The 12,500-nt window shown below is 38.1% G+C and overlaps 2 protein-coding genes across 2 annotated transcripts in view; one reads left to right on the forward strand and one right to left on the reverse strand.

Moving 5' to 3' along the window:
- LOC137975964 (carbonic anhydrase 2-like) overlaps positions 1-352 on the forward strand; it is a 15,496-nt gene extending 15,144 nt beyond the window's left edge. Inside the window, exon 8 of the mRNA XM_068823188.1 lies at positions 1-352. This exon is cut by the window's left edge and continues 24 nt beyond it. Within this exon, the coding sequence (XP_068679289.1) occupies positions 1-165 (165 nt within the window). The 3' untranslated portion in view covers positions 166-352.
- A 1,974-nt stretch (positions 353-2,326) lies between these two features.
- Positions 2,327-9,422, reverse strand: LOC137975963 (carbonic anhydrase 2-like). Its single transcript, XM_068823187.1, has 8 exons — positions 9,184-9,422; positions 5,735-5,806; positions 5,220-5,252; positions 4,812-5,125; positions 4,504-4,596; positions 4,335-4,398; positions 3,998-4,158; positions 2,327-3,600 (listed from the first exon to the last, which is right to left on the reverse strand). Exons 2-8 carry the CDS (start codon positions 5,790-5,792, stop codon positions 3,277-3,279), a joined length of 1,047 nt encoding a protein of 348 aa, XP_068679288.1. The 5' UTR covers positions 5,793-5,806; positions 9,184-9,422; the 3' UTR covers positions 2,327-3,276.
- Positions 9,423-12,500: the final 3,078 nt, after the last annotated feature.

Genomic DNA, 12,500 nt, shown 5'->3' on the forward strand with positions numbered 1-12,500 from the left:
GATGAACACGGTAAAGCGATGGCTGATAATTACCGTCCAGTGCAGGAACTCTACGAACGCACCATTACTGCTAGTTTCATGGTCCCTACATGCAGCGCATCCGAGATCAAGATAACTGCTGTCCTGGTGTTGTCAATGTTGCTAGCTTTCCTTTTCTTGCGTTAGTTGGTAGTCAGAATGCTTCATCAAGGGGTCGCTTAAGTTGTTTTAAAAGTTCCATTTGTCAAGACCAGAGAAGATTTTTCAACCCTTGCTTTTAGCAATTAAGTTATTGTACTCTGAGGTCGACAATTTTTTTTTTCAGTTTTAGCTTTGTTTTCGAAATAAATAGTTGCTGGGATGACGTCTTGTCTGCTTTTGTCACGTGATCATTTGACAGTTTTGTGTCGCCACGTTTCCTTTTTTTTTCTGTCATTTTTTTGTATCTTTGCTATACGCAATCCGTTTAAGTAGCTGATAGGCTGATAACTGGCTTATACAGAAACTTGTAACTGTTTTCCCCACAATCTATTTTGCTGCTGGAGAACATTTTCTCAAAAGACGTCGATTCATGAAATCACTTCAATGACAAAACGACATCATCCACCCTCTCCTCCCCAAACAGAAAACTGCCATGAAAATGTTGAGCTGAAACGTATTGCGGGGGATTGATGGGTGGGGCCCGTGGTAGTTTTCACCACTGCACCAGCATATCTCAACACTACGTAGACTAGAAAAATTACTAGAGTAACAGTTTTTGTTCGTCTCAATCATTAGGGTATTTAATTTAACAATGATCGCGTTTTGCGACCAGATTATATAGCGCAACTTGCTCGTTCAATCATAAAGTGCTACTATGATTAAAAGATCACTTCCTTTTTTTTCTTTAGATTTTGAAAGCGTGATTGCTTAACACCCGACTGGAAACATTTTGAGCTTTGATTTTTATCCAAAGGCTATTTTACATTGATTGTGAGGTTTAGACTTCACGGTCCGCCATTACTTACGTCCAAAACTGACCGATTGGACCTCAGAGGGTTGGATCCAGGCAAAAGTGACGTCATTTACCTTCATCATGTAAACGCAGCTTATTGTATACGCAAAGCACGAGATTAAAAGTCTGAAAGCCCAAATCTCCTGTTCTGCGTATTAATTAATTCAGCCGCGTACACACGCATTGCATTTTGAGTCTTTGACTTCATTTTCTCCTCGATCCAGCTCTCTCAAGATTTTAAAGTTAGTAAAGGTGAACCATAAAAAAGGAAAATTACATTTAAAATAAACAGGTGTCTTCTGAATCAAGGCTTGAAGATTGGGTAACTTATTGTTTATAATTAATTAACATAGTTTTGAAATCCTGAGAAAAAAACAGAAGTGATTTTTTGGTCACAGTAGCACTTTAAGGAGAAACTTAAAGCTATTCCAATTTTTCAAACTCTTTGGACTCGGCGCTTCAATTTTGGCAAAACATTTATGTCTACATATGAAAATCGATAGCTGGTTATGCCCGCAAACCGTTTGAAAATAAGACTCTTTGTTTGAAACCAATGCTACTAGAAACTTAAAAGGAGCTTGACAAACAACATTCTCAGGAATGGAATCAAATAACTTGGATAGCGGTGAATCCTTTGATGCCAGTGTGTATGCGTACTGAAGCAAAAAAAATGTAAAAGGAAAACATAAGATTTGAAAACTGTTCCCCAACCTTCTCTCGATCATCTACAGCATCAAAATGGCAGCATTGCAATTAATGCATCTTGAATGTGTCTATATCGATATGTCGGGCGGACGACAAACCGATGACGTTGCATCCATCACGTAAAGTTTTAAGCTTTTTAGGAACTTTGCCATGCATTTGGCCGACTGGATATCAGTTAGATCAATAGCACGTTGATGAAACGTTACGAAAAAAAAGCATTTAAAAAAACATGCCACAGGTTAATGCCGTAATGTGTGTTTATTTAACACCACTGCAGTGGAATGATACATCAGTGGCCACAGCTAATTACCTTATTCACATAACAATTAATAATACTAGTTTTAATATTTAACAATAAATAAATAAATTATCACAGCTTATCATAATTTACTCAACTTCACAGTCATTAACTGTGCCTAAATATAGTTTACGTCATAGAAAGTGCGGCATCAGCGGTTTTATTCACGAGTTGTTTGTGTCAAAAACCCGAAAGAGTGAGTTAGGGTTTTTGACACAAACAACGAGTGAATACAACCCCGTACAAAGCAATTTCTATGTCGTGAGCTGTTTATTACACGTAAGACGAGAATTTTCATTGAAATAGTTTTCTGAACGCCAACTAGAAACAAAAGCTCTCTAACAATGGAACCAAATGAAAATTTAATTTAATTCAATAACAAAGTACGAGATGCAGGAGTGATTGGCTTGGAAAGGCTTTTACGCTATCGTTGATTGGTTATACTTCCACATGTGAAAGAGCTGTACGCCGTTCTGATTGGCTGTATAGGCTTTTTTCACATGTGAAAATAAAGCGTATAGATTTGTACAAATGAGCTTTATGGAATAAAATTATCATGTTATGTTTAATAAAGTTTGTTCTGGACATGAGCCGTTTTGAGACCTAGAGGGCCCAGACCTCAGTTTGTGGCCGTGTTCAACTACTTTTCTTTGGCGTTCCTAATAAATTTCAAGCATGCGCGCCTCATCTCCGTCTACTTACTGAAAGGGGATGAAGGCCAGTTAAAGCAAGGGTATCTACATATTAATTACTGGCTGGGGTAAGAAATTGAGGAGACCTTTCCTCTGTACCGACTCCATCAGATCAGACAAATAGTTAGACAGAGCAGAGCACACTGGAGAAGCAAGCGTGGAATAAATCGCAACTATAGGTCATGTAAGCTAACTCCGAAATACGTAAGGACTCTTATTGCATACAGACTTTTGCTTGCCTTTCTCACTATGTATTCAATATGTGTATTCCAAGTCATTACCAATTTGCACACCCAGGATCTTATAACAAAAGGCGCGATCAATTACGGTGTCCATTAACTTGCGCGCATTGATACGAAAAGGCTGGTCTTTTAATGAGTTTATACTCTGCACTTTGTCGGATTAAGGTGCATGCCACGCCCTGAGGCAAACCTGGCGGCAAATATGATAAGCAATGCGCGGAAGATAGCTGGGTGAGCATCGTGGTATGACTTCATATAAGGTTGTATCGTCTTCTACGCTTGTTCTATGGCGTAGAGTCGGTAAAAACCAACAGCTCTAGGAACGAGAATGGAATTGATTAACAACGGGTGGTAGGTGTCTGTGAACTAATGCAAGAAAAGGGCGACTGACAACATCAGCAAGAACCCCCTGAGGGTCATAGTGACACCAGAGAAGCCTCCAGAATCCATATGCATTGCTACTCTAGGCACCGTCGTAGTAGTACCAGTGTCTGCGCGGACAGTAGCCGTGACGGTGACCGTTGTGGTGACTGTCTTGGTAATAGCACAAGGTGATGGGGTTGGGGTTGTAATGTCTGCGGAGCGTGGGAAACTTGCTTTGACAATTCGGTTATTGAGTGGCTGCACTGGACGGTAGTTGCCAAATTCTGGTAAAGTGCCGTTCTTTTTGAGACTTCGCAAAAGGTCCAGCTAAAAACACAACGAAAGTCATAGTCAGAAATGTCTGGTACATTTCCTCAAGCCATCAGCTCCAAAGAATACAAATATTCAAATTCAAGAACTCTAATAGATGCGTAGTAAACACAACTTACGTAAAACTTAAAATAATTTTAACCAATTTGCATAGGAAAAATATATGAAATATCATATATTTGAACTTCGGAATCCATTAAATGATTTCTGATGAGAACCACGCTGGTTTTTATAAGACTTGTTTAATTTAATGGAGTCCGTAGTTAAAGGGGTATATATTAGGGAGTTTAAAAAAACAACGACAGCTACGGCATTGACAGGGGCACAAAACAAGAGCATCATAGTAGAGCCGAGCGCACGAACCAATGTAGCTTAGTTATTACTTCGACTGTACCTGGTATTGCGATATGAAGACATGGTCCCTAAACACAGTCCACGTCACAGATTCCAAACAGGTGGGAGTGGTCAGAGAACCATTGTACCGGAAGAACTTAGTTTTGTCGGCAGGCAATAGGTCGTGAAACGAAAAGGCTGGAACGTCGTTCACTGCGGTGACTGTAAAAAAGGCCGGAACAAGATACTACGTTAGTCCACAATGACCTAGCAGCTGATATGGTATATCCGTAGGGAAGAAAAACCTTTTAGGATTGTTTTCATTATTTGAGCTATTCTTTCGCCGGTAAAACGCACTTAACTTTCATATAACTATGAAAACCAATATCACTACTTACAAGACTCAATAAGCTTGTTGGCAGTTTCGAGGAATGAGAACGCTGTGTTGTTGTGTTCTCCAACCTGAAACAGGATGACAATCAATTAACCTCTTTTATACTCGATTTTAATGTCATCGAAATGAAAGCTATAACCATCATCATCTTCCTCATCATTGTCGATTCTTACCTCAATCAAAAGACCAAGAACGGCAAGACCATCGGGTTTATCAATTGCTTCTGCGATGTTGGCATATTTTGTGTTGTAGCTGACAAAGTGTAACTGTAAAAGAGTGCAAAATATTTTACTTATGTTCCTGTGACATAGTTATGCGTTGACAACATGGCAAAGAGATAGGTATGAATGATCTAGTTATAGAGCGCTGAGAAACAGAGGATTTCGTTACTTCTGTGCCGAAGACAAAAGGTATCGAGAGAGTCATCATTGAGTGTGAAGATTAATAATGGAAATCAATAAATTTCGATTCTTTTACTTACTTCTGCAGCATATTCCTTTCCGTCGACAGTGTGTTCTGATCCGACCATGTTGTTGGCTCCCCAATGAAAATGAAATTGAACTGTTGTATAAACGCCATTCAATCCTCCACCACTCACATTGTACACTCTAGGAGGAAAGGCCATCTCCAGGGCATGGCCATTGTTGGAAGCAGTGAAAGTCTTGTTTAGTGTCTTGTTGTAGTTTTTTAGTGTGAAGGTACCCAGTTCTTTGTCGACAAATACCTTTGCTGTTTCGATGTCAATTGGTGATTGTCTTTTTCCAGTGCTGCAAGCTTCCTGCCAATTATGGGGACCTTGAATAAAAGCGATAACAATGTCATAAGACTTGCTAACTTTACAAAGCTTCTGTAAAAAGATTTCTGTATACTTGAGACAAAGAATCCTTACCATCTAAAGCATTTGGATTGTAACTCCATTGAGCTAAAGGAGAAGAATACAAAAAAGACGATGTTAGCACACAGCTTGTCTTGAATCACTCTCTCACTTAACGTTTTAAAGTCTCCCACTTTATTTTTATTTTCTATTTGTTAATGTAAGATTGTTTTAAAACTGTAACGTGAGACGTCATTTAACAGGATAACAGAAACGGAATACCGACAGCAGCCTGAGAAAGAAGCATTTCACTCATACAGTAATATATAACTGATGTTAGTAATTGTCAGAACTTGTATCTGGTATTCGATCAAAAAGATGTTGGCTAGTCGATACTGAATATTGGCCGCTAGGAAAGCTAACTGTTTTCTTTGAGTTATAAAGGATCTTAAAATTTTTTTAATCAAACTTTGTGTATCGAGAATGTTCATCAGTTTCCTTTTATGGTAGAAAGAGTAACTTTTCATTTTATTAACACCTGATGTTTATAACAATAAGAAAACATAAAAGCCATGCAATTACTAGCTTACCAAAGGCAAATGATGCACAAAAGACACTGAGGACCAAGGCCGAAAGAAACTGGTTCATATTGACTATATTTTCTGTGGAAAAAGATGAAAAAAAACCGGCTTAAGCACAGGCAAACAATACGTGCATGATTAAGGGTGGACCCTGGAAAGTGGTGAAAAAAGACGTAAGACGGATTGGTCTTTTTGTCTCATGGTTTCAAGCGGATGTGCCGGAAGAAAGGTTTGCTTTAAGTAACGAAGATTCCGTGAGCTTAGAATTTCAGAGCTTTATCCATTTTCCTTTAGCGAAAAGATATTTACATTTATTAACAGATCGATACTAATCGGGAACATGCTATAGTAATATTTAAGGAAGATTGTATGATAAGGTACTGCATTTATGTTTAAAACCGTTGCCGTTTGCAATACCCAAGTGCAAGCAAAGATAGAAGATATTTAAACTACTAGTCGGTTTCATATACAAGGAAAAACCGTAAATTTCCTGCTGAAAAATACCAACATAAACTCCTTCATTAGTGTTCAGGGTATTAAAGTATCAAGAGTGTTCAACTCAAGTTTTTTTTCTCTTCACAATTACGCCCGGAAATATCAATTGCCTACAAGTTTTCCTATCGAATTATTCTGCGAATTTGTAGTGCAACTTATCTCTCCTTAATGATCCGTTCTAGAATCATATTCGACACAAGGAGGTGTAATCCAAATCGTGGATCTAGTGGATCTGGTGCGCCTATTGAAGCGCAGTGATAAGGCATCCGAAATAGAATTAGGAAAGTGCAGCTTTTACAAGTACTGTTACATAGTTTTACTGAAGTCCTCAATGCACGCGAACGCACGTGAGGTCCTCAGTGCAGGTGATGCTTGTATCGGGTTGTATTTGGCATGCCTCATCGTTACTGATAAAAGTCAAAGTTATAAACACATGAGGTCCTTAATGCACGTGAAGATTATTATCAGAAAGCGATATTCACTGCAGCACGTGAGGACACATGGTTATATGCTAGGCGATGGAAAATATCGGAGCACGTGAGTGCACAACATCGCATGCACGTGACGTTATGTAATATACGATTTATGCTTATTACTTGTCAAAAACATTTCCATTTTAAGAGGGTGGGTGTATTTTTGTAAAGAATACTATAGCTTTATTTTCAAGGCGCATGACGTAAGGTCATCTTCCTCTTCATTTCGGTAATCTTATTGAAAAAAGTGGTTTTAATTCCTTTAGAAAAAAGAACTATATATCAACACAAAAATTACCTACCCATCCGACAAATGGTCAGACAACTTATAATTTAACAATATTGCCCAAGATTTTTTAATAATTAAGCCTTAATGAGTTCTTTCATTCGGAAATTTCGGTCAGGACACCAACTATTTCGGAGATGATAAGAAAAGAAAATTGTTTTGTCGGAGATACATCGAGTGAGTGTAGAAGAGACAAATGAATTACGTAAAGCATTTGACAGGTTCCTGGAACAGCTTATTGACCTGTGCCCAAACAGTAATCTGTCTCAGTTCACTTCGATTTTTTCATATTCTACCGAACCTTGTAGCTCGGTCGTAAAAGCATGAGAATGCAAGTATAGTAAAAACCAGAGTTCTTCAACTTTCCTTTCAGTTCCAATGTCTTCAGTTCATTTCCTCTCCAAACACAACAAGATGAAATGGAATAAGGTCATTAACGAGGTTCTTGCTTATAGCATTATTTCTATTGTATCAAGATTGCCGATTGATTAGCGTTTACTTTTTTCTTAGGATGCAAAAACGAAAACTAAAAATTAATGCACCAAGATGGACCCAGCTCACAGGAGAAACACTAAAATCAAGTTAAAATCATAAGAAATGATATGTTCTCTTAATTTGCTTTCCAGTTGTTTGCGTGATCAGAATTTTAAAGTAACTCTTTTAACTGTAATCAAAAAGGTTAATCCTGTTGAGAAGAGACTTTTTCGGTTGCCTCAAAAAAAAATGACAAAATTGCTTTTCAGATGGGAAACCAGGAAAGGAATCCGTTGAAATCCTTAGGAAACATCACCATAGTTGGTTAACTATGACATCACTTAACAGGAAAACCACATTTCCAAAAGGTCTGGATAGTAGCACAAATATCGAAATTTTTAGAAACAACACAACTCTTTTTAAATTTAAAAACATGTTTCGACAGAAACTTCTGTCATCTTCAGTTTAAATTACAAAGTACAGAGTTGAATATATAGTTTGAACCAAAATGCTTATTAGCTATATTAAAGAACAAAAGGAAACATGACAATGTAAAATATCACAAAGAAAGTTTTAACTTAAGGTGATAAAGTTGATGATTACAACCACCTTTTTAAAGAAGGCTCAACACAGCTAAGGTCGAATTAAAAGCTGATAAAGTGAGCAATATCCGAGTGCAAAAGTGACGATCTGCAGGAAAACCAAGCTCAGAGCACACTCAAGCATATATGAGCGCATTCTGTGTGCTGCGATTAAAAATGAAATGAAAAAAACGGCAATAAAGTTGACAGTTACTTGTGAAAATACATTGTCCGTGGTTAGTCTTACGAAGATCGTTTCATCCCGACCAAGGGACTCATCAGAGACCTTTCTGCTTGGCCAACTCGTTGGGCATCACGCCCAACAAAGTCCCGTTCGCTAACAAAATGATGACAGCAAATGCAATCTCGCCTTTATAGTTATATATCATAAGGATTCCAGACCGCGCAAATTCGCGAGTGAAAATTTCGGACAATAAAGTTGACAGTTACTTGTGAAGATACATACAAAACGACGTTGAAAATAAAACGAAAACATTGGCTCAGAATCGAAATATCTATCTTTCGCATGACCGATTCAGTGAAGACCAACGTTTACTCTCCGATTGCATCTACTTTACGCCAACCGAGCATTCCGATAAGTGGCAAAGGTCAGCATGTTTAACAACAGAAGCTCTCTTTTCGTTTCTGTCTAAAAGTAGCTTGTTCGTACATACTAATATTATCCAAAGCGGGAAAAACCAGCTACCTCACGAAACAAAAATCCTCACCTTAAAATAATTTCTTAATTTGCAAAGTTGTATAAGCAATTAAATTTGATCGGTTATTTCTTGTTTCCTTGATAAAAATCTTCAGCAAAAATTGCGGTGTACGAGCTTAAGGCAGTTGTGCGCATTTGGCTTTTTTTAAACGATATTTTGGCTTTGTTTGCGTTTTCATTTTTTCATTTTTTTACTAAAAAGTCCTCGATTTAAGATTTCCATTAAATTACTTAACGCAAGTGCTTTGGAAAGAAAGCTAAACAACCTGAAACTGGTTGCAGGTGCAATGGTTAGAAATAATTGTACCGGCGTTTCGAGATTTTATCATCTCAACAAACACTTATCACACATACACAACTGACGATCAAAAAACATGGCATCCTATACAAGTTATTTATACCATATACAAAATTAATCACATCTACTTTACCTTGAAATTGAAGACAAGTCTTTCTGAAGATGTAGCTTGAAACTGTATGCTGCTTGACTGCAAATTGGAAGAAATAATCTCCCAGTTGAATTAACGAGTTAAAACTGAAGGTAGGAATCAGAAATTTCAATTATTTCTGAGTGTCAGGATCGCTGCGATCGCTGGAAAATATCTAGAACTATGTAACGTGAAGTTTCTGGACGTTTTAAGCAGCGGTCGAAGCGATCTCGGAGAACACTGAAAAAATTGGAAAGTTTTGCGATTTTTATGCCCTCAGCTCTAAGATAGGATTCCTGTGATATTGTCAATATCGCAATATTCTAAGTTTCTAAGTAAGGAGTATTTTGATAATGTTTTGCTGTTTCTACCAAACACTGACGTTACGCAGTGCGGGCTTCCTGCGACAAAACAAGTAATTCTCGTGAAGTTGTCTTGAGCAACAACAAACGTACTCAAAATGCGTTGACTTGGAGTGAAACATCTAAAAAAGATATCCAATTAATTGTTCAAAGGGGAACCATACATCTTGAAGCTGAATACAAAATTGAACTTGGGCGATTTGCTCACGTGATATTGCGCATATTTGCGAATATACAAAAGATAAAGCTGTCTTTTTTTGATTAATGACGAACATAACACTTGATAGCTCGCGTTTTTAGTCGACGTGAGAAGAACAAACATTAACAAAATTCCTGGAGGGAAGACGCTATCATTCTTCACAGGTAATGGCACAGCATCCGAGGACCCCAATGTTTTGGTTTGCAACGATGATGGTTACTAAACTCGGCTGCTAAATTCGACAGTTCGACCCAAGACTTGTGGTGTAATGTAAAGTGTAATGAAGTCTGAGAATTAAAGCTTTTCCGATAGCTTCCTTGTAAGAAATGTTGAACCATTTTAACCATGTGAACTGTATAGTATTTTTTAAAACTAAGCTTTAACACTAGTCTTGACCTTCAGGGGAGAATTTTCCATGTAGAGAGAAGTTTACAACCATCTACTTTAGTTATCGTAAAGTTCTCGAAGTATGTTAAGTAATCTTTTTTCAGTCATTTTTCCTTTGATCGGCCCTGATTGCTCTAAGAGAAGACATTGATACGGGGTTCCATAGCATATTTGTCGTCTGTCTGTGGGTCAAAAATAACTCAACTCCGACTTCCGACTTATGAGTTCAAAGCACCTATGGCGTCTTTCCTGTAGGTAGGTATGTAGGCAGGTAGGTAAAGTCTGCTACGAGCCTAGAAGGCCCATCAAGCCGGCGCTTATCTGGCTGTTTCTTTAGCATGAAGCGTTAGGAGTATTTCTACTCCCCCCTGGATGGGATGCCAGTCTATCGCAGGGTTACCCCAAGCATAAACCTCGCCGGTACCCATCTATACACCTGGGTGAAGAAAGGCACTGTGAGAGTAAAGTGACTTCCCCAAGAACACAACACAATGTCCCCGGCCCGGACCCGAACCCGGACCACTCGATCCGGCGTCGAGCACACTAACAATAGGGAGCTTAAGATCTACGACGACAACGTCGACGAAAACGCCACAAAACAATGATATCATTGGTTAGAAAAGCATATATATTTTTGCGGTTCTCTGCATGACAACGACGGGAAATCACTAAATTTTACGTTTTGACGACAACGTGAGAATGCAACAGAGAATCGTTCATTCTCTATTTTCACTCTGAAACCGCTCGTATCAATTTATTTTTAGGATACTTCGCCCACATTGTATGACGTGAACGAGAAGGAATAATCGCGAAAGACTTATACTAGAGCAAAGTTCTATTTTGAGGTGACGTTTTCGTCGACGTCGCCGTCGTAGATCTTACGGTCCCTAATGAGACCACCGCGCCTCCCACGACGTCTTTCCTGTAAATAGCTTTATTTAGTCGAGTGTGCCATACCCACCGGATCCAACAAGAACCCAAGACGGTATAAGTATATTATTTAAAGTCTGAAAGATGACTCGGTATTGGTTTTTAACTCGTATGCAAGTGTTTTGTTTCTAACTACAAGCTTTAATTAAAATATGTGGCGTTTCTGCTCTGCTGTTTGAAGACGTGGTTTTTTCATCAAAGAATTAAACTTGAGATCCACCAACAAAATCTTCAATGCATAAATAATATCCAGTTCATATGTACACATTCATGGGAAAACTGACCAGATATTGTATGAGCTGCGGTCATATGAATTACACGCTCTTGATAACACACCCGTTGTCTTTATTACAAGCTTCTATAAAGAGTGCTGGCTTGGACCGATAAACACTCGACACAAACTTTGAGGAATAATGTAATATCGACGCTTCCTTGTAGAAGACGTCCACGGTCTCTAGCCAAATTTTCGCACTTTATTCAACAGGACGATGAGAAAGCATTTCTTTTCTCCGATATTGCGAATGTGAAAGCTTTGTGTTCTAAAAATAATATAAAGTCATGACAGTTGAAGGACGTATATAGACATAAGGCTTGTTTCGTCTCTTGAAACCTCTTAATTCTATAACCCACATTTGTAATATTGTAATGCATTATCTTGACGATCTTATTGTTTAAGGAAAAGATTGTTATTTTCCTAACGTAAATCGTAGGATCGAGTTCAGTTTCTAGGAAATTTGATCGCTCACTCAAAAAAAAAAAGGCCACAAACAGAGCAACCAGATATGAACGCATAGCGTGCTTGTAGTGAAGTGTGTAATGGAAAGAAAATAGTTTTTTCGAGTCACGCAGGGGAGACTTTTGTGTGCTTCCTCACGTTGCGACATGCATGGGATGACATCAACTGAATCAAATTATATAAGTGTTGCGTAATTCAAAACAATAACAATAACACGATTTTATGTGGATTTCTGCTGTCTTGATGTTGTTCAAAGAAGAAACAGTGTCATGGCTCTAATTGTGATCCTCATAATATTACGTGAAAAAGAATTTTGCGCGCATCGAAATTCTTTTTCAAGTAATATTATGAGGATCACAATTAGAGCCATGTGCCAAAAACGTAACGTACTTGACAAACAAATTCTTCAGTGCCGCTCCGAACTTTCCAAAATCTGTCCAGCAGTTTTATTACAATCGATTCGCGCTAAATTCTGGACTGTTTGACCATTTACACCAAACCAAGACTCTAAAACTTCAACAATTAATAGGTCCGCAAATTACTACGACACTACATTGCATAGCCATAATACCGTAGTTACAATTCCAGAAAATCTTCCGCTTACTGACTCAGAGAAATCTGTTCTCAGTAAGGGGCTAAATTTTTTCCCTATTACCAAACGCACCAACGAATTTTCTATTAAGCAAGATGTTGAAAAATTCCTTCG

This window comes from Montipora foliosa, chromosome 11 (genome assembly GCF_036669935.1).
Source record: "Montipora foliosa isolate CH-2021 chromosome 11, ASM3666993v2, whole genome shotgun sequence".
Classification (NCBI taxonomy): Eukaryota; Metazoa; Cnidaria; class Anthozoa; order Scleractinia; family Acroporidae; genus Montipora; species Montipora foliosa.

Coding starts and splice junctions, on each gene's coding strand:
- LOC137975963 (XM_068823187.1), bottom strand. CDS start 5,792: ATGAACCAGTTTCTTTCGGCCTTGGTCCTCAGTGTCTTTTGTGCATCA. Junction 4,159..4,334: donor CAACAAGCTTATTGAGTCTT/GTAAGTAGTGAT, acceptor CCTTTTTTACAG/TCACCGCAGTGAACGACGTT. Junction 3,601..3,997: donor TCTTCATATCGCAATACCAG/GTACAGTCGAAG, acceptor TTGTGTTTTTAG/CTGGACCTTTTGCGAAGTCT.